We start from the raw sequence: 22,908 nt of genomic DNA, 5'->3' as shown, positions 1-22,908 counted from the left end.
TGCACTTTTCTTCCATATTTTCACTATTTAGCTGTGGCTATTCCTTCCATCTGTAAGCAGCAGCCCTGGCCGTTCCTTCCACTGCCTGACAAATGTTTCAGAATTCCTGGGAGATTTATTTTTCCTCCCTAGCTAATCAAGTAGAACACAACTGCAGGGGAACAACTTCAAGATAAATCAGAACAACTGGGAATGTGGTTGAAGACCTCCAGGACATATGGTTAAGGTGCTGTTGAACAAACAACTGAGCACCTTTGGAGGGTAGAACAAGCAACACATCAAGACAGGCAAGCATTAGAGGCCAGACCCATTGTCTTCCACTTCAGGAAAATGTGAAACAGTCAAGGAAACTTTTAACCAAACAGTTTTTAATTTTTAAAAGCTAAATCAGCAAGAAGAGAAAAAGGCACAGTAACCCACACCCTCGCCTCTGAACTACTTTTTTGTCAACTATTTCTCAAGTGGAAACACTCACCTTCATTAAGCAAAAGCTTTCCTTTTCTGAGCCTTTTCTCTTTTTAGATTTTCCCTGCCCTCGTTTTACCTCTCATCTCTTTCCAAGAAAGGGAAGTCTCTGCTTTCATTCCATAACTTGGAAATCTTACTTATCTCATTCCCAGCACTCTTGCCTTTTTCTCATCATCCTTTGAGCACACAAGTTGCTCCCAGGTCTTTAGATATTTAAAATTATTAGCTGTGTCCCAACCAAAAGGAAGGCAATGTCATGATTTAAGAAAACAGGAGATTAAGGTTCAAACTCCATCTCTGTGCAAGATTGCCTTCCTGTCCTAGCTTGCTATTTTCACCACAGACCAAAAAGTTTTCCTATTTTCACATTCAACCTGCTATTTACGCCATCACGTTTTCCTGGAGTAGAGACGGTCCAGAATAGTCCATGTGCTTACGTTGTGCCTGCAGTAATTAGGCCGAGTGTCAGATCCAGACCACAGTCACTACAGTCACAGTAACCTACTCTTTGTACTACAACAGAAAAGCTCTGAAGCTTCTGCAAAGGATGTAGCAAACTGCTAGAGAACCTGCTGAGATCACGCACCTCTGTTACATTTCTCCAACAGTTTTTGCTGCTTATTAACTTCTGTTGTCAAAACAGCCTTTTCTTCTTTCACTTTATTCACCTGGAAAAGTGTGAAGATCAAAAATAAGAGTATTTTAGTTAGTGGCATAAGGCATATAGCAAGACATAATGCAAGCAACATTTTGCTTTCATTCTTAGGTTCGGCTTGATCTTAGGGCTTCCAGTGGGATGGAAAACATTTTTACCCCAATTTACAGACCTCATAACAGATGGCATTAAAGGGTTGTGAACTGATCCTTCACCTGGAGCTCCCATGGCCCATTCTCACGGCACGTACCAGTCACAGCTGCAAATATAACATCTTTGGAACCTTTCAGGATGAGGCGCCATAGCACCTGGTTGAAAAGTTACTAGCTTGTCCTTGACTGTTTGCATTTTAATATAGTCAGGCTGCTGTTTTGCTTTTTTCTTGGGCTCTGTTTATTGTCCAAGAGCTGTCAGCTGTGTCTTTCTGAATGCAAGTGTTGCATAGACAGGAAGAGCCACTAAGTCCTGATTTGCATCAGTACATGGCTTATCCAGTTTTCAAGCAGGAATGAAACTCTGCTGGCTCAAAAAGCCAATTTGCTGGTCTAATTACCATGACAGCACACTGCCAATGGCTAAACTCAAGGATATGCTCAACGAAGTAGCACCAGTGATTAAACTGGACATTCTCCAGAAGTATTTCTTGCACATCCACAGGTTTAAGGAAATCAAAAAAACCCCAAAAAAACCCTGCAGACTGTGATGGGTGAGGGGCTATCAGGAAGAGGAGATGAGAGTTACAATATGGGCAGTAGAATAGATGATGAAAAGTCATGTGCCAGCAACAGCAGTAGATGGGACTCTTGACAAAGAAGGCCCCTTCTAGGCATATGCCCCAAGTGGTCCATCATATGGGCAGGCTGGCAGGACTTGCGATTAGACAGTATTCAATTAACTTCACAACTGAGTGTTTTTAGCAAAATTAGATACAAAAAGTACTGACTACACGCTAACGTGGTCTCGCCTTCCATGCTACAATACATACTTCTTCAATTACTTCTACAAGTTTGCACCTCAGGTTTTCCAGTTCAATGGCTAAGGTCTTCTTTTCCTCATGAACAGATATGATTTGGTCTCGCAGCTCTACGGTTTGAGGAAGGAAATGAAAAATATAGTTTATTATTGGAAGAAAACAACAAAGGAAATATAATAGCAATGCAAGTACAATCAAGTACGAAACACCTTAACTGCACACGAAGCATCAGCTGTATTCAAGGTACATCCTCAATAATTTAGGAACTTGGCGTAAGTGTCAAGTAACAGATCTATAACTGGGCCGCAGTTTCACATTTACTCCATTGAGGTAAGCTGCCTTGTTCAGTACTGCTGTCTTTATTTGCATTCTGAATGATTCATTTCCTGCTATAACGGGGCCAATCCTGCCACCACAGAGTATCCTCAGTCCTATTCAGGAGACTGTCACATCACAGAGGCTCTGGTACAGAGGTAGCAGAAAGCAATTTTTAATAGGCATCCTTTAAAACAAATTAATGCACTTCAATTCTTTTTGGATCATGAGTTCTTGTCACAAGGGAAATAAACAAAACAACAGGCAGTTAATACTTGGGAGGTTTTCACTGAAGAAATTGTCCTGAACAGCTGCCAATTTATAGTCTTTGTAACATTATGTGAACAGAGTCAGAATATAACCTTTACTGATGGAAGAGCTAATGCTTGTAATTTTCCCCTCAGAATTTTTGTTCCTTAATTATCAAAATATGAAATAAATTAAATTCACAATGGAATAAAACATTTGATTATAATCACTTCTTAACAGGAGATCAGTTTGCATACATAATATATCATGGTTTAGGTTAACATAAAACCACCACAAAAACATAAATTTATTGATATATATTAGCTTTCAGTAAGTGCTCTCATTCCCCACCTGCTTCCAGTATTTCATAGCACTGCTGTTCATTGAATACCAGGCACGAGTTGAGAAAATTCTTGCTAATCAATTGCAGACGACGATGACATGCTGAATGTCATTCTGTTTGGTCTCACATCTTGAAAATGCTGATTTTACCCCAGTCCCCCCCTCCCAATTCAGGAGCCTCGGATTTATTTTCCGCCTAATTAAAGACGCACACAAACTAAAGTAAATAAAAAGACTTGTTTTCCCAGAAGATTCTTGAACCAAATCGTCTGGTTTATGGATTTATGCTTTCCAGTGAAATTAATGGAAAAAAGAGTCTCACTGAAATTTATGGTAAGTGGATTAATTCAGGTCTCACAATACATATATCAATCTCATACAGAGAAGAAAGCATATCCATATAACTAAATCTTTCTAAATGTGTACAAGAAGTGTTTCTTTTCAACCACAGGGTATGCACTGAACTGCTTGACCAACACAACTGAGTTTTCAGTTCTTGTTATATCTGAAAGGTCAGCTAAAAATAAAAGAAAACCCCAAACCTATAAATGAATTTCAGGTACTGCTCTGAGACTACTCTACACTTCCATAAGGAACTACGGCTTTACTAACACCTTTCCCTAATGTATGAGACAGCAAAAAGAGAGGAAGGCATTTGAGGGACAAAATTTTATCCCTTTAATAAACAAGAGGATTTTAATCAAAAAGCCTCAGACTATACTACCTTATTGTATATCCTTACAGAAAAAGTGTTGGAAGTGAAGGAATCATTCCAAGAAACATCCAATATTTTGCTGAGTGGCGAGAGGGTTAAAAGACTTCCGAGGTTCATGACACAAAACACAACTGCTTGGAATCATAAACATGCAAAGAAGCGTGGATTGCCCCTTCAGCAACACCACAAAGCTTTAAGAGGAGTTTTGAAAACATTTTTCATTGCATACGGTCTTTCGCTTAGCAGGTAAGCCAAGATGTAACTTCGATTTTACCCCGAAGACAAACGCCACGCAGCTTGGCTTGGGCGCGGGGCACAGCCCTAACGCTGCCTCTTGGCACGTGCTGTCACATCGCTCTGCCACCTTACACACACGCCTCTCTCCAGGAACACGGATGGAATATCTTCTCCTATAGCAAATGGGATGCCAATGCTTGCAAAAGCACTCCGCACTTGTAAAAGTAAGGTCATTAACATTTAATAATAAGGCCGGGGGGACGAGTAGAAGCCAGGAGTTCTGAATCCCTTACATTTACATGCCACATTCCGTTCTTTAATGAATTCTTCATCAAGACAGAAAGCATATACATCAGAGCTCTTCTTGAAATATTCCTCTTATCTGACCCTGCTACTCTCCTAACCACGTTCTCTGACGCGCAGCCAAAGTCTTTGCTCTCTTTAAATGTATACTTGACATCTTTCTCCAATAAAAGACCAGAGCAACTCCAGAGCCTGATTTCCTATTCAGATGGGTTGCATAGTGTGGATCACACCATTCTCTGCCTCTTTTCCTACCTCTATAGGATGCAAACCTGCTTATTATAGAAGGGTACTATGACATCTTATTTCCTGGGTAGGATTTTTTTGAAGCATTTTTACAACACTCGTTCTTTTTTTCTCAGTGATACTTTGTACCACGTCATTGAGGCTGCTGCATTCAAACAGAAAACAATTAACAAGGTCAGGCTGAAAGTTCAGGAAAGCTGTACTTAAACATCATTCGCTATTGTAACTCACTATCAGAAAAAAGTGAAAGCTTTTTTGTTTTAAAAAGTGAACCACTTAATCTCTCTGTCACCAAATGCAGAATGTGGGTGTTTCCTTTTCGGATACTATGGTATAACAACATACAGAATCACGATGACTTCATTACAGAGTTAGACAAGAAAGGAAGGCAGATTTTGGATTACAGAAACACCAACTGCCTTTCAAAAAAGAACCAGAAATTTCTTAGTAAAGCACGGATTTTTCTTATCAATGCACTTCTATGTTCTCAAGCTTTGCTGCTTTACCCAGTACAACAGTCCCTTCTTAAGCTGCTTGTTTGGTAATGGCTCTGGAAAATGAATAATGTTTGTGCATTCAAAAGTACATAATGGAAATGAGAATGGAGAGTCTTGTCTTATAAGCTTTGAAACAGTGCCATTGCAGTTGAAGCAATACCAAGGTGACCTTGCCCTTCTGCTTAACTTTAACTTTGTTAAGGATCTGAGGAAATATTTCTTTTATCAACTCAGTAACATTGGACTCTTAGCTGTGTACATCTCAGTTTCCTATTGCATTGAGGCTTACTTTGCAGGCTGTATATCCACCGTATACCTTACACAGCACCACTACAAGCCTACCATGTTCTTACAGTCTTTCCTGGAAGTGCTTTGATGACCACTCTCAGAAGCATGACTCAGAGCCAGCCAGATCTCTTGTCCAAACTGTTTCTGTCATTCTTTAGACAACTTTTGCCTTGTGTGGTGGTGTAGGCTCAGCAACAACACTCACCTTTTATTTGCTGCTGGCAATGCACAGAATTGCATGATCCAGAGTTAGCTTCTGTATCTGTGGATGAATCGTCCTCATCAATGTTTATCTCTTCAGTGATAATTTCTGGGCCCAGTTTTGCCATATAGAGCATACTAATTCTCTTCAAGGTCTTATTTTCTTTGTTCAGCTGAAAGTTGAGAAGTGCAAACAGTAAGAAGCTAGTTAGACTGTCTTTAAGCTGCTGTGCAAGGAAAAAAAAAGTCAACTGATTTTTTTTTTCTTTCTTATCTTTAAAAGATCTAGCAAACAAGATAAATTAACATTAGATTAAATGCTTTATTCAACATTAAAATGGTCTGAAGATGGGAAGCTTGTCCTCTTTCTCCTCTGCGGAGGCTTGAATTCAACACAATGCTTCATCCATGCCCTTCTTTCCTCTCTGATACTTCTGACTAATAAATACCCTGTGTAGCTTCAAATCAAATCAAATCCTTAACGCTATGCATTCTTTGTGATAGCTGCCTCAGTTCCTTATACTTAAGCATGTACCAGCATCAACAGGAGCCCTAACTGAATGACCTGAAGAAGGGCTTGTGTTCCTGAAAGCTCGTCTGGTTTTGCCAGTGATGTCAATTGGTCAAATAAAAACCTCTTACCTCCTCCTACGCCCTTATTTTGCTTATGAACTACAAACATCACAAATACTATACTCCAGTCATGGCAGAATTACCTAAAAATTGTTTTGAATTATTTTCAATTCTCAGCAATTATTACTGTGCAGTCAATATACGTTAAGATGAAAGCTGTATCATAAACCAATTCTTTATGGGTCAAACCACAAGCCAGAAAGCACTCTGGGCTGGATGCTTAAACACATGCCTGGTTGATGGATGATAGAGAAGAGCTGCTGTAAAGCATCTATGTCTTGACCAAGGTGCCAGGAAAAGCTGAACAGCAGAGATTGCTGCAAACGTTTCATTCTCACCATTTCTTTCACTGTTCCGCATTTACACACCCCATTCCAGCAGCTCTCTGCATGCTCAACACAGTCTCAGGGGTGTTCAGGTATATGTTGGGGTGACTGTCCACCCACCAGTAAAGCATTCCCTAGAACGAGGCTCAATTTTCTACTAATTTCAACTTTCTACAACATGTTGAAATCAACATGTACTTCAGAAGTCCAATATTTACCTTGAAATAAACCATATACTGAACAGTTAGGCTGACCCTGAAGTTTTACCTAAGCAATCATCTTTGATCCCCCCTTTTCTAAGCCCAATTACAGGAGATTTATTCAAGAACTTCTTCATCTCATTCCGAAAGGAAAAACTGAGCAAGTGGGAAGGGTAGTGTAAGGAACCTTATTTACTCAGCTCAGAGAGACAAACAAATCAGCTTTGGCAAAGCGGCCCCATGGGGTAAAGCTAGTCTTTGAATTGCCCCCGTATGTGCATTACAGGAAAAGTGCCGAGAAGAAGAAAAGTTGAATAAATACATTCATTTTCTTACTTATATGCTGATTGTCTATCTTATGAATTCTAATATAGTGTCATTATGCAAACAATTAAGTAAATATCTCCAGAAAGTACATTGCTAATGCATCTAAATTAAAGTGATTTCTTGCTGATGTGATTTTTACCATATCTAAGGATGTACTTTGGGCAGGGGATGGGGAGGGGAGGGGGAAAAAAAAAAAAGAAAAAAAAGGCAGTCAGCATTGCTAATGAAATTTGGTTCAAAATTGCTGTAATCCATTTTCTGATGAAGTGGCTCAGATGCATTTTACACAACCAAAAATATATAACAGAGAGATAAAAACATTCTTTAATAATAATGCACTTCTGATGAGATGGAATATAGAAAATTACACACTTGCTAAATTCATCAGACTAGACGCAATCAACAGAGCAGCGGAGGTCACCTTTCCCCTGCCCTCGCTTTCCTTTCATAAACAATCACCTGAAATGTAATGCAGTGGTTGACTTTTTCCATTTGATTTAGACACTGAAATGCTCATTATTGTTTTATATCTCACACAGGACAGTTCTAGAACTTGTTTTCCATTTAACCTAAATGCATATAAAAACTAGATATCAAGATGCTAGTCCATGACTTACCGTTCCAAAATAGAAACTACATTAAAACGCATACATTTCTCTTTAAAGGAAGGAATTCTACCTGCATCTCCATATGGCTTACAGTTTTTGCCACTTCAAAACAATTTCACGGATCCGCAAGATTATACGCAAACATATATGGGACACGTATACAATTTCAAGCTAAAAAAAAAAAAAACAAAAATAAAAAGGAAATCAGATGACACAGAATCACCATAATTCTTCTCACCTTAGAAGCCAAAGCCTCAGCACTTTCACGGCACGTCTTCTCAATTTCAAGATGGTTCTGAATGCAGTTTACTTCCTCAATAACCATGTGAGAAACTAGGGGAAGAGTTTAAAAATTAGTCAGTATTTTCCTGCATTTGACACATGAATCCCATGATCAGCAATGCTGTATCTTTTCTGTTAACTTTCTATGCAAGCATTTCAAATACAGGAAAGTACATACTTAAATAATCTCCATTGATAGGAACTGTTCTGAAAGTCAAATATCTGGTTTATTGCTTGAAGCAACTCTCAAGCCATGTCTGGAGAAGGAACTGGAGATCTGAGCATAAACTTATGGAAGTAGAAGGCCATCAGGAGCCTCCCTGACCATCACCATTCACCATCTTTATTTCATTAACACTTGAGAAATCAGAGTCAGACCACTAAGGATTGTCCCTTCAGATTGCCATCATACTCTTAAAAATTTTGGTACAGACACCGTTTTCAGAAGATTGGAACCTTGATACCTGTAAACAGTAAGATTAACTTAGATATCTTGCAAAGATTATTTCCACCTTCCAGTCTCCAAGTTTATATGGTATTTTAAGTATCATCACACTTGCTAAACACACTGTACAAGAGCTGCAGAATGGACATAGAGTGCAGGCCTGGGGCAAGTTTACTAGGAAATGGAGAAAGGAGTTAAGTGACCAAAGCTTCCATGTTTGTAGTGCCTCCTACAGCACCTACTCCACTGAAGCCAAATCATTAGCACAGCTAATGATGCTTCTTCTGGTTCTGCCCCATCAGCTTCGACACTAGCTGCAGCAGCTGGGATACACCCTGATGGAGGCAATCCTGATGGGAACTCAACGCTGCTTGCACTGCCTGGATTCTGACAACCTCAGCTGAACAACCCAAGTTCTGTATTACTACACAGCAGTAATGTCCTGTTTCTTATTTGAAGCCTCTCCGTGCTTAAGGACGCCCTAAAATAAGCACTGTGGTCTCACTGTCTGCCTCCACAGTCCTACGCAGACTCAGCCACCAGCACGCACCAGGGACACACACAGTATTTCGCAAGACCAGGGCTAAGGGCGAGCTGCCTGACTGCATCCGGAATACAGGACTGTGCTACTGTATTTGATGCCACAGCTGGAAGAGCAAGAGACACATCTGTCCTTTGCACTTACAGGATCCCTACTGCCGCAGTGGGTACACATCACTGTATCGAAGGTGTGTGACATTCCTAGAGTGACCAAAAAGTTATGGAACAAATCCTGTTTTGTAACATAGGATACCAGTGTGAGCTAGAGGACATTTAAAAGCACAGATGCACTTTGGCTTGCCATTCCTCTCACAGCTTCCAGCAGTACATAGGTACTCAACTACTGCTGAAAGTCATCTTCTAAGCAACAAGCTTCAAGTTGCACAGGAGATCTGGAGCAAAGCAGGAAACCCAACAAGTTTCTCATTTCTCAGGCTAGCAGCACCTTGCTCATTGACACAACTCCTCCTCGGCTCCTGGCACCCTTATCTGTCCTAAGCAGCAGCCTGGACCCTAATTCTACAAGTTATTTCATGGTACAGATTCCTTTTCAGTGTGAGGATTTCAATGTGCTGAAAGCACTATTCGCAGTTGAACAATACTTAGGAGCAGGAACAAGGCTGGAATAATATAGTGTAAATATGGAGAACTTTTTCTAGTATCTCCTTTCATTTTCATGAAGATAAGGTTTAAAAACCAGTGAACTAGTGAAAACTAGAAAGTCCTGCTTGCCCTCTTCCAAAACTTTTGCCTAAATACTGAAGAGAGATACTCAAGTCCTCTTTAATATCCACAGGTCATTTTAATGACTACAAAATAGGACTTTAGGATGGCAAAAAGCAGGCTGTTAACAAGTGTTATTTATGCAGCTTTACTGACACGTCGTCAATATCAACTAACGTTTTCGTTAATAACACAGGAAACCAGCAATACATTGGAGTTTGCTGTCAAATCAGTAGCTGCATGCAAGAAACAAGTTCTTCATACAAAATATGAGCAGCCAAAAAAAAAGAGCAAGGCAGAGTACTGGTCCACAACAGTACAAGTACAGTATCTTGGTCCAAAAACTATATTAACGTAAAGTCTTCTAACAACAGAGCAACCACACCTCTTTCTTTGGTTGTCTTTTTATTTCTGCTTTTTCTGACTTCAGAGAAATTATCTGCTCCAACCGTGCCGTACCAGCTGCTATATTGAACTTGAGAGAGGAAAAGCTTCAGGTAGTACATGTTCATATCTCTTCTGCTTTTATTCTACCTACCTGTGGGCATTTGGAGCAATGAAATGCTTTGGATAGGATGAGGGAGCAGTGGAGATACAGAGCTGCTCCCATTTTACAGACAGGAATCTAACGGCCTCAAGCAAGGCTAAAGTTAGGAAACAAGGATTGGGCTCACATGGCAGAACTAGGGATTACTCTTGGTTCATTTAAACTTAATTAACCTGCAATTATGATTAACTCAGGGGAAAAAAATCTTTCCAAATTAAATACAAAAATATATTATTTCCTAAGTCTGTCCAAAGTTCTTATTATGTCAATATTAAAATTCATAAAGCAGCACTAAGTGGCCTGAAACATCTCTAACCTTGACAGTTTTTTTCAGGGGTAATAATAATCCGCAGCAAATGCAGGCCAACCAAAAACCACTTAACTAATTAGTAGTTGCAGTCACCGAGAAAACATGAATCAACACTGTTATTACAAGTGGCACATTTGAGTGGCATCTAATTATGACTTGATGAGCACGATACTTGCATTATCAACATTACTACTGCATCCCATCAGGGACTAAAAGCCGCTGATGGCATTGACTGCGAGAAACTCCCACTCAATGGTACTGCAGCACCCAACAATCTCCTTGGCAGGGGCACCCTCACTAAATGACATGTTAAGCGTAATTACTGGTAGACATTGTAAATAAACAGGATTGGAAGTGAAAATTGTACCAAGTGCATAAGACACAATCTGACACATTGGAAGTGGCAGCTTTAATTGAGAGTTTCTTTGACTGCTCAAGATCATTTCAACTGCATTTCTCGGAGGACAGTGATTATAACTGTGGAGACAGACGGCATAATGGTATCAGCACTGCTGACAGAGCAGTGAATTAAATTGTATCTGCTGTTGTGTGAAAGCCTTGATGAGAGGTACAGATCCTTAGTGGTCTTATCATTATAACACAATGGTCATGTTGTCATCAACCTTGCTGGCTCCAATTGAAAAGAAATGATTGTGTGTTGAAGCTTTCCCCCCCACCACCACCTTCTATCTCTTGTGCTCAATAGAACCAATTTTCAGAGAGCTATGAAATCACGCAATAGGGCCTAAAATGCAGCTGCTTGGCATACAAACGGGGCCCCATTAAACTGGAATCACACACAATATGTGTTTATGCCAGGAGAACAAATAGAAGCTGAGTACAGGCCAAGTTTATTCACAGACACAAAGCCGATGTAGCTCTTCATCAATATAATTGCCTTTTATATTGTCGTTTAAATAATGGGCTCTATTATTGCCTTAAAATCCTAATATTCCTGGCATTTTATCACTATGTTTACAAGGTATGTCCTTTAAAAACGTGAAAGGAAGATAAAAGAAACCTATAAAATTTTACAACATCAAATATTACTTCAAATTTTAAGTCTTAACTACTTGACATTTTCTGCCACACTCTGGTATTCCTTCTATCATAACAAAAACAAAACAGGCTGCAATTTTGTCCGGAGGAATTACAGTTCTTAGAGAACATTCTTGCCTCACAGAACAGTTATCTAAGATCATTTAAGGCAGTAGATGATTCCTGTTGATTTTAAATTATTCTCCATAATTGTGTCATACGAACAATTATAAGACAGAAGTGAGCAAATTCCTCTATTAGAACAGTCACACAAAAATATAGATCATGTGATTTCCTTCTCCTGCATTAACTTCATCCACATTTCTGATGCTTCCTAGTGCAGTTCACCGTACTGGCACAAGCCAGACATAACAGACCGCAATCCCATTGTACTTGTCTCTTCTAAGGAGCTATTCCACTAGGATACTTCCACTCCCATTAGATGTGCTTTGTTGCTTCCAGACACCATACAGTTTCAATAGAACCATTACCATAAAAGTGTAAAACTGAATATTGACATTCTCACAGCCCAGACAAGACAGAACTTGCTCTAAAAATTATCAAGAGACAGCAGTTCATCCTAAAAATCTTTATTGGTGTGACTATGCTTAAAGTACTTTTACTCCTTCTTCATGAAAAAATTACCATTATTATTATTATCATCAATCTCAGCAATAGGGTCAAATCCCACTCAATCCAAGCATACATCATTCTAAAAGTCACTTGCAGAATCCAGGTAAGATAGAGCCACATTTGTACCACTGTATTTTCAGCACTTGGCACCTTAAGAATGGCTATCTGTGTGGGAGCATATAAATGCTGTTACAGCAGTTAGTCTGACAGTGGTCAAATCTCACTGGATTAACTCCTCAGAACAAGGCTTTGAAGGAGAAACAGCAAGTGGACCTGAACCTCAGCATTCTTAGCACTGCTGTAGAGTATGCAGAGCGATGTTCATAACTCTCCATACCAAAAAATTCCTACTATCAACTTACTTTTCTGAAACTCCTCCAGTTTTTTGACAGCCTCATCTCGTTCTTGCTTGATTTTGTCACACTGTAGGAGAAGAGAAAATTAAAATGAAACACAGATCCCGGTTATTTAATTAGCAGTGAGTCACAACATGCAAAATCAACAAAGATCGATTGCCAGCACAATAACATATAGAAGCCTATCAAAGGATTTCTTTTTGCTCTCAGTCATGTAAGATTGATGGAAACTATGCATAAAAAATTCATTACCCAGAGTATTTCCTAACCAAACCAGCAAGTTGTACTTGATTGTAGGTTCCAATTCAGAGCTACCCTGAAAACATTTTAGAAGAGCCACATTATCCAAAACTGATATAAACAGTCATTCGTGTTCCACACGACAGTAAAAGCAATACTTTGCACGTCAAGAATATGCTTTAAGTCTAGTTTCTTTAACACAAACAGACTTGGAAGAGAGGCCTTACATTTCTATGCCTACCATGTGCAAGGAAAACCTCAAAGCCAATAAACATGCTGTTCAGTTTCACAACATCATGAGCAAAGTTTCAGCCTTGAAGAAGGGAAGACACTCATTTTCATAATTTGAGGATTTCCCATCACTCTGGTTTTATTAATTTGGGGGTTAATGCTAATACTATACAGAGCAGCAATCACTGATCTTATGATGGAAAGGTTTCTTCAAAGAGAAAGAATAAAGCAGACCTTAAATAGACTTCTCTAAGAAAACCTCTTGTGAAAGCAAATGAAAGAAATCAAAGAAATGAGTAACCTTCACAAGAGACACAGTCAGTGATTAACCACACTGTGAAAAACACATGACCCAGGGGGAAGTATGACTGGCACACAACGTGTTTTACACACACAGCGTACCAGACATCCTTCCTCACATGCAGTTGTGTATATTCACAGTAATAAATCAACCTAAGACCAGGAGTTAACTTCTGGAAAAGATCTGTGTGACTGAGTTCCTTACAGCATAACTGCAATTACAAGGATACTGGTCATTGGAACAGAACTGGGAAAAAAAACCTTCAAATGATTTTGCTCGATTTTCAGTTTTTCCACATGAGGACCCACTTTGAGTTAGCTGGGAAAGGAGCCTGCTGTTAAGTAACAAGAGAGGGGAGAGCTTGATTCAAAGGCAGCTAAATTCAAGAGAGCACTTCTATCAGCTCCAGTGAACCTTGGATGAAGACCAAAGAAGGATCTGCTCTTGGGCCAGGAGAGGATGCCACTGCTGTCGCCTCAGGGGCAGCCCCCACGAAAGCTCTGGAAACCACTGGTGATGGCTATCTGTGGGAGCAAATGGAGCTGCACTGAACAAGCAATCCCTCCTCTCGTGGCACTGGGGTGATGAGGCAAAGGACAGCAGCTGAGTAGGGGGGACAGGTCAGTCACCAGCTGCTGTTAAGGTCTGTGAAACAAGGAAGAGCAGCAGAAGGAGCAAGATATGCTGAGAAAGCAGCGCCGGACAAGGACTCACCGTTTCATCTGGCCCTGTTAACAAAGAAGCTGTTTAGAGACTCTTGCACAGGAGAGGTGGGGAAGGGAAATCTGTGCATGAATCTTGCTGCTTGCTGCCCTCTCTCTCAGTTTCCTCAACAAAAATTTGCCTTACCTTACCGGCAGAAGCGCAGTCTAAGAACAGAAGGCAACAAAAGATGCAGAAATAAAGTATTTCTGATCCACTGCAAAAGGGGATCAGTGTGAGCTGCTGCCTCTTCGTATTTTACAAGAGAGACACTGTAACCACACTGGCATACTTCACCCACGGATTTTTCTGCATGCTGCAAGCTTTCAGCCCACTCTGCATTAGGCGAACAAGCATATTTAATGCTCAGTTTAAAAACCAGGAAGATTCGTGTTTTAAGGATCTCATCTGTTGCCCATGAAAGTCAACAAGCCACTTTTCTACTGATGGAAACCTTGATGTAGAGGATGTGGTACACTCCCTATCCCAGTGACAGGAAAAACTCCTTTTGAAATACTCCAGCAACACGCTGTAAGGCATAACAGCTTTCCCTGTGCAGCGAAAGGGAAAGTTAAATGACCTCTTCACTTTCATAGCTATTTGCAGAGAGCTGCATGTGGACCACGGCAAGCTGGCTATTCTCCTGCTAGCTACGCATGTTTCTCCACGCGTTCAGGGTCTGTAGGCTGGGGTCTCTGCAGAGTAATTCCTGCTCCCAGTTGCAGCTTTCTGAGTATTTTCCTTTCGCTGCTACTGTGCTCCGGAATGAAAGAGCAGGAAGAAAAGGAGAATGGGAGATTGTTGCCCTTGCTGAAATGATCAACGGAAAGCACTTTGCCTTCTGTCTTGCAATCAGACCTGTGCAAGTAAAGCTGTTGCAAGTCCTACCGAAAAAAATAGTTTATCTCTAATTTAGCTAAGAATCAGAAAAAGTTAAGATTGTCTTTAACTACTTGTGCTGTTTCAAATTGGAAAGTTACGCAAAGTATTCCTATAAAGCAATTTAAACTTCATAATAAAAACCGTTGTCATCCCTTAAAATAAATTGACTTTATTTTTAAAACAGGAAAGTTAAAAAATATCAAAATTTAGAAGTTAGCTACTCTCAAAAAGCTGCACAGAAGCCTTCAAAATTCATAAACACCTCATTTTTCAAAAAAAGTCATTTAAGGCATATACAGTAGAACTGTTAATTGACAAGAATATCAGTAGTCCTAAATGTTAAAAGGCAAATAGCATAACGCTTCTATAAAATCCACCGTTCACTTTTCACATTCAAGCGCATGTAAATGCTGAGGAGAAACAGCTTTCAAGTATTTACTAAGTCCCCCCTTGTCAGTACTAACAGATAGCTCCATACTCAAGAGTATCTTCAAACGAAAAAAAAAAAGTCAGTAACTCCTGGATTGTGGGTCAATTTTCTGGTTTTAATTTTATTTTGTTAAGAGCTCCAGTTTCTCTGCAGAGGAAAATAAGCGTTTATACCTCTTTATTTACTATATTTTAGTCTAATATTTATAGCACAGTTATTCCAATAAAAAACCAAAGGCAATAGACAATATTCCCATTCCAGTCCTGAACCAGCTACAGGAGTCAACAACAATTTCTTGGCAATAAAAAGACATTGCATCTGTATTTTTAGAAAAAATTACAGCTCGTTTTCCAAAATTCATTTTGTGAATAACTCCTTACAGTTTTTCATCTTTGCAGAAGCAAGTTCAGGAGCTTTGCCAATCCCACTCAATTTCAGAGTTTTGCCTTCTCGCTACGCAAGACAGGAGTCAGTACTTTCATTTCTAGCGCGGAGAACTGACGTGCTGACTACTTACACGTAAATCAGGTACATGCCAAAGATCAGTGCTCACAACAAACACTGCATATATACGAGGTGACCAGCAGTACATGAACTTGGGCTGTACTTGGAGTAATCACAATACCAGGACAGCACCATGCCATCACGGGAACCTGACACTACAACGTGATGTTAAGTAGTTGATGCACACAACCACCTGGGAGTCTGTGGATACACAGGTCTCCGCACACTCTCTCCCATCAGCCTAATGACTCTTTGCCATTAGCTCCAGGGAGGCCTGAGTTTCTTGTCTATTCTCTTCTAACAGGCTCCTTTTTTGCCAACTATTTTGCACATAAGCTCCTACTGACTTCAGTAAATGGCCTTCAAAGGGCAAAAACAAGGAGGAGATTGTTCAGCACAAATATTAAGATGCCAGAAGTCCATGTAGTAGCCATATAGTCAATTAAGCCATTGCTAAGCAACACAAGATACATTCTTTCCCGTCTACACAGATTGTGAAATTTATGCAGATTTAATGCTTGTTCTAAAATTATTAGTTTGGAACACTGCTCAAAAAGTGTCCTATGACATTTGCTATACTCTACTGACAGAAAGAACGAACGTGTCATCAAGGCAGAATCCATTCTGCATTCCCATTTGGTGATAAAACATATAATCCACTCGATACATGTGCTTTAACAGAGCAAACACCATGAATGATGTATCAGAGATACAGTATTACACCTACTGTTTTGGAAAGCTGTCTTGCTTTTTTTTTTCCCACCCTACTGGCAGCTTGACAAAACACTGTCAAAACCAGCGTTCAGAGTCATTTCTGTCTGATTAGCAAGTAGTCAAATATTTATTCATGATCTGATTCTGAATATGTCAGAACTGCTATTAAGTTACCTACATTTGTCTGCAACTAGAAGTTACCTATCTATTTTTTGAGAACTGGTATGCACGTTTAGTCAGCTACTTCAGTTTAGAGGATGACCTAAGAGAAGTAATCTGCCAAGGTCATCTTTGCTCCAGTTCTTGAAAGTATTTAAAAACACTAAAATAAAAGCATGCCTGTATCAATTTTGGCAGAGACCCCACCAGAGGCCTCCAAATTGGCAGTTTAGCAAGGCAACGAGGAAGAGAAACTGCAGATCAAAGATCTTATATTTTGCTAGTGAATTTTCATAGTTATTAGCAACCTTCTAATTAACAGTGCTTTGAACAAAGTAACCTACATAAAAGTCAATTTACTTTCTAATCTTAAGAAAAAAATACAGAAAAAAGAGCATATATTTTCCAAAATTAAAATTACATCTTAAGTTAGCTGCCTGTTATGCACCAAGTTCCATGTTTCTCATATAAACTAGGATCATTTCTCCATGACACAGGTCATCTTTCAGAGCCATAGAAGTGTAGTGGTGACTGCTATCTAACTCCCATGTGGTACTTTCCACAAATAGTCTGTAAATCTTTTTCTAAAAAAAACCCTAATTCTCTCTTCCTCCTATCGACACAATGACATGACCACAACTGATAAAGAGGAAGCCATTTGCTTACACTCATACGTATGACAGTGGCAGAAACTCGAACAGAAGTTACCCACAACTTCCCAACCCACAGGCAGAGGTAGCCTGCACTATGCTTCCTCCATTATCAGGTTTGATCCTGCAAAGTATAAACTAAGATACAAAGTTAGAGAGATGCTAATGAGCTTTCAGGATTACCCAGCCCTGTGGTAACACAAGGAATAGCTTCTTCCATTACTGGCACTGTAAGCAAACATAACCATGAACTCTGTATCAGTAGATTCTTTTTTTGTAGAAGAAATGCACTTAGGACCTCACACTTAACCACTTGAGTCCAAGCACTTAAACAATTAAGCAGCACTGCTGACACAAGCACGCCAGTTTGCAGGATGGAGGTTCTTGAATGGAGAATACTTGCGTAACAACTGAAAATCCTCCAACTCTGAGCACGTGCTTAACTAATTTTCGACTGGGGATGTAATCCCCATGTGCTCCGAGTTGGGGGATTTTCAGTTGTTATGCAAGTATTCTGAAAAACATCTCACCAAGCTTCAGAAGAAACAGAGGAGAGATGCAGTTAAAGGAAAGAAGCCTTGTAAGAGAGTGGAGCAAAGCAGAAAGAAGAGTAGAATGCAAGAAACAACCTCAGAACATCTCATTTCCTCTCAGTTTTGGGGACAAAATTTTTCATTGGAATTGCCTTTGAAGAAAAAAATTTTCTAAATAAAAATGCTGCTCAAGAAAAGCTCTTCGTTCCCCGTTCCCCCAACAACCTAAACAAAGCTTTGCTGAAGAAACACCAAAGCTAGCAGGACTTGGGTTCAGGGCAAAGCTGGGGAGCCTGTTTTTCATGTGGTGTACAGTCTTGGTGTGGAACTCGTCACACGTGATGGACGCCAACAGTCAGCACAGGCTTGGGGGGGACAGCACAAATTCAAGGAAGAGAGCTGTGGTGGGCAGAACACACTGCAACCACATGCAGCTGAAGAAGTCCCCAGGCTGCAAGTGGTTTGGAGACTAAAAGAGCACTCTGTGGAGGTGTTACACATGCTCTTACACTCCTCCCTCTGTTGCTGTCAGAGATAGGATACTGGGCTAGCTGGACTCTTGGTCTAATTCCGTTTCATTCTCCTTTTCTTCTGAGCACTAGGAGATGAACTGCCACAGTCTTCCGAACAGCAAAAATAGAGGCCAGATTTCCTGGGATATCTGATGCTCTGGTGCAGGACAGCAGAACGGGAATGCGGCAACAAGCACAGTAAAAAAGACAATGTGGTCAGTGGGTAGGAGGGAGTGAAGCACAATATGCTGAGCTCAGTGGAAATACACATAATCGTTGCTGAATCATAACATGAAGACAAGCTTCAAGTTTTCTTTAATAATGAGAAAGTAGTTAAGGACAAGGTCTTCCCAATACAGCTTTGAATTGCAATGTTTATAACAACTGGACTCAAAATGACCATTCAGAAATGACTTCACAGAAAGCTGAATTCAACCTACATGCCTCAGCAGCTAAGAAGAATTTGAAAACTATCATGTTTCTTGCATCCTCAGCTCACTAATACCAGAGAAAGAAGAATCTTCTGTTTACAATACAGTGTAGCACTGACTCCTCTGCCTTCCTATCTAGAACTGGTAAGAGGCTTTTACTAGCCACAGTTTCTTTTGGCAGATATCTGCTAAAAACCTTTTGCACGTTGGCACGGATTTATGCAACACAACACTGCCATCAAGTCTCCGAGTTCTCTGTTCCTGTCGGCTGCCTAGCAGAAAGCTGGTGTGTTGAATGAGCAAGAGTCCTGGGTGGGAAGAGATACCTTACCAAATGTGCTTAATTCTACTACTAGGAAGACAGTTCATCGTCAGCAGCAATCATATAAAATATATATATTTTAGCAACTTTTCTGGAGTGAGACAGCTAGAATAGCTGCTGGGAGTTGCATTCATTGCTTCTTAATACTTATAGGTACACGTAATACTTCTTACTTTAAGTAATCCGCTGAGCTCACAAAAGCCAATAACCTGCCACAGCCAATAAGATACTCTACTATTTAGCATTTTAGTATTAAAGAAACAATCAATAGATACAAACCTCTTCTTTCGTTTTCTTGTTTTCTGCTCTAAGCTCTTCATATTCACCAATAGCTATACAAGAAGAAAAAAAAAGAAAAAAAGTTAATATTGCAGCACCTTCTTTACCCAAATTGTCTCCATTTCACTCCTTTTAAAGCTCTTCTGGCTATCTACACAGACCCCTTAAATAACATGGGTCATAAACTTCATTAATAGCCTATGGGTGAACTGGATAACCTTTTAGAATTGAAGTAATTGGAAAGTGTCTGAAAAAGATGGTGGCTCCCAAAACAATCAATTTTTGATCAATGGAGAGTTAAACAATCTTATTGATTGAGTTCAGAAATTACAAGGTGAATGTACTGGCTTGTGGTCACCATTTTAAACCCGCACTGGCTCAGGTTACAGATCAATGCTGGAAAGCATGGTTAATGCAATACTGTTACACATGTGTACCTCTAGAGTAGCTCAGCACCTTTATTTATTTAGTTGCATTTTCTTCCAACAAAAGCCCTAAGAGAGATTTTTTTTTTCTTTAAACTCCACAGTGGAGACATGAAAAGACTGTATGATTTACCCAAGATCACACAAGAACTCAGCTGCAGGGAACAGGATCAACCTCCTGTATGCTGGAAGTCCATTGTTTCAAACCAATAAATAACATGCAGAAACAGTTGAGCAGCTACCAATTAAGTTTCCAGTTTACTGTGTATTTCTGTGTGCCCTTCTTAAACGTTTTATTTTACCTCCTTGGGGACATGCCATCGTTGCCCCAACTTCCCAATTCTATTGTTCTTTCAGTGTGTCCCATTTGGGTTGTCTGGCCTTTGAGACTATAGAAACTTTACTGCCACTAGAAAGAACCTTAATATGCCTCCAGACATTAAAGAAACAAACCTTGCTTGAAAGGAACATTTTTCAGTCTTTCAGATGAGTACTGCAATAATAAAATGAGAGGGCTGTTGAAATTACTCTAGAACATCTTATTCCAGCCCCTCGGTATGTCCTCAAATTTCTTCTTGTACCTAACAGAAGCTACACTAGCATACAGGTATTATTTCAAGCCAACTTAATTAACACTGTATAAAGGCTATGAACATATAGTTTTCAGCTAATGACAGCAGATATGTTGTAGTTTCAGCTTAAACTTAACATGTCTTACCCTACATCTGAAGACATGAACATGTAGTCTGGTAGATTAGACACCTGAAAACCTACTAACCCTTTCTAGATTTAGATAAACTGCCTCAAATAATAAGCTCTTACAAATAAAGTTACACTTTACGCTGTTGTGACGTCCCTCTTCTCCCCCATATCAGCATTTCAAAATCTGTTGAAATAAAACTAATGGAACTCACTCCTGAAAGCCAGGTCCACAGCACCACTGTTCTGCTTGCCGTCACCGTGCCTACGCCTCTCAGCAGCAGCACAGAAGCACCTCAGACGTAAAAAACTCAAATTATCCTAATTCCTCTTTTCTTCAAGATCACTTCATTTTAGAGATGCAGGACTGAGGTACATGAAGTCTGGGATATAGACAGCAGTATGAGCTCACAAAACACAGGACTCTGCCCCTCATGTGCCCAGAGCAGCAACAGGGAAATGGCAAGACACTGCAAGACTATTAACTAGGAAGGGAAATTGAGCAACAGTAGAAATCTCTTAGCTCTGCTGTTACCAGCAAGTGTTGAAAATTTTCCAGGGCTCTCAAATAAGAAAAAAAAAAAAAAGTGAAATAAGACCACTGAAAACAAAGTCACAGGCCACATGCAAACTCACAGGAAATCTGTAATTTAAACAGATGGGGAAAAGTCCTCACTGCTGCTCATCCAAGTAAAAAGGTATATCTAAAGAGTGAAACGAACAAAACGAGGTTTCTTTAAAATGTGCCCTGCATTCCCGCACCAGCAAAACCAGGGTCACTCATCTATCCCTTTACTTTATCCCCACTTCTCCTTACCTACCCCTGAGATCCCTACCCATCTCCTGTACTCAAGAAGCAGAAAAAATCAACAGGTAGATGAACAGGGAAGAAACCATGCTGATGCAGGTGCTCTAAGAAAGGACATCTACAGTGAAACAACATTTTTCCTACACAGGAACACAAAAGCTATGCCTGTTGATCACTGTTCCTCTTCTAAGCCACTTTCCTGTTCCCTTTAGGAAAACAAGGGAAGAGATTTCCAGCATCCAGACGCAAGAATAGGAATGAAAACTGTATCAACAGATAGAATTCAAGATTCTTCATACTTGAAAACTGCTAGTGTTTGCTCACCTTTAAGGCAAACTCATACTTGTTATTCAGTACTTTATAAATGACTGAAAAATGTAAATGTAGGTTTGTCCCACCCTTAACAGCTCTCCTCACATGCTCTGAGAACCCAGAACTCTGAATCATCAGCCCTCAAGGTATGGATACAAGAACAAGTTACCAAAACCCAAGAATATGAACTTGGACGATGCTCCAGCAACCCCCAGTACGGGCTCACCTGTGTGAGACTGGGAATTAAACCGCCCGTTCAGGGTAGCCCTTCCTTCTTCTGCTGCAGATGTTAATCCATGGCACGTTTGTCATGGAATGCAAACACAAAACCATCAGCTACCTCGTGCTGCATTCACATAGCACCTTTCTTCAGTGGCTTTTCACGATGCCCACCCTCTCACTGCCATTGCAAAACTGTTGGCTCTTCCTTGAACACAGCTAATGCACAGTAAGGATCTGGTATCTTAAAATAAGGTTGTTCTTCATGGATGGCAATCTCTAGATGATGCTCCCACATAGATCCCATCATTCAGATTTTTGGGTATAGAATCTAATACCTAATGAAGAAAATGCTGGTTTTATCAGGCCTGGAAATAGAAATAATAATGAAAAAACAACTGCACACATTTTCCACTATATATTGGATTTTCTGCCAAGGCAGAAGATGGCTTGGAAGTTATGAAGTGTGACTGGAAGGCTGGTGCATTTTCTTTTTTTTTTTTTTTTTTTTTTTTTGAACATTAGGCAGCAGTTATTGGGAAGTTGTTATACAAAGTTTTCCAAGTACAATGAAGTTTTGAGGCCATTTCAAAAAGTCTAGAGTCTACACAACCTTCACTGAAGCAGTAAATGGCATGTGAGAATGACCTCTTTGCCCTAACACTACCCTGGAACAATTAATACCAGCAGCACCAGGCAGCACTTTACACGTTCCAAACAGCATATTAGATTATTTAGTTGTAAAACCTCTGTGTTAGAACAGGAGGCATCATTGTCACTCTGCCATAAATGCTGTTACACGAGGACTTCCCTAAATCTTCTCAGAGAGACAGGACAATTTTTTCTCCTTAACCTATGAAGGCTCTCACACAATATACACGACAATGGTACCTGAGCATCTCAAAACTTCTTACATCTCACCGTGACTCATTCAGATTATGCTGTATGTAAATTACCATAGAAAAAAGATATCTCTTTCCAATAAAAGTGGTGAATGAAACAAACAAGTGAAGATGCTTTACTAAAAAAAGGTGCTACTGAAATTCTAGAACTACACATCACTTTTTTAAATAATCAATAATGTAGCATATATTGATA

General features: G+C 39.8%; 1 protein-coding gene across 1 annotated transcript in view; it reads right to left on the bottom strand.

Moving 5' to 3' along the window:
- Positions 1–19,392, bottom strand: part of SHTN1 (shootin 1) — a 55,319-nt gene extending 35,927 nt beyond the window's left edge. Inside the window, 6 exon segments of the mRNA XM_086616801.1 lie at positions 1,055–1,136; positions 2,109–2,206; positions 5,494–5,662; positions 7,822–7,916; positions 12,464–12,524; positions 19,348–19,392. Coding sequence (XP_086472927.1) covers positions 1,055–1,136; positions 2,109–2,206; positions 5,494–5,662; positions 7,822–7,908 — 436 coding nt within the window. The 5' untranslated portion in view covers positions 7,909–7,916; positions 12,464–12,524; positions 19,348–19,392.
- Between the last annotated feature and the right edge of the window lie 3,516 nt (positions 19,393–22,908).

The sequence above is a fragment of the Tauraco erythrolophus genome, chromosome 9 (genome assembly GCF_009769465.1).
Source record: "Tauraco erythrolophus isolate bTauEry1 chromosome 9, bTauEry1.pri, whole genome shotgun sequence".
NCBI classification, from domain to species: Eukaryota; Metazoa; Chordata; class Aves; order Musophagiformes; family Musophagidae; genus Tauraco; species Tauraco erythrolophus.
The sequence above is the reverse complement of the archived record's forward strand: the minus strand, read 5'-3'. Positions and strand labels throughout refer to the sequence as shown.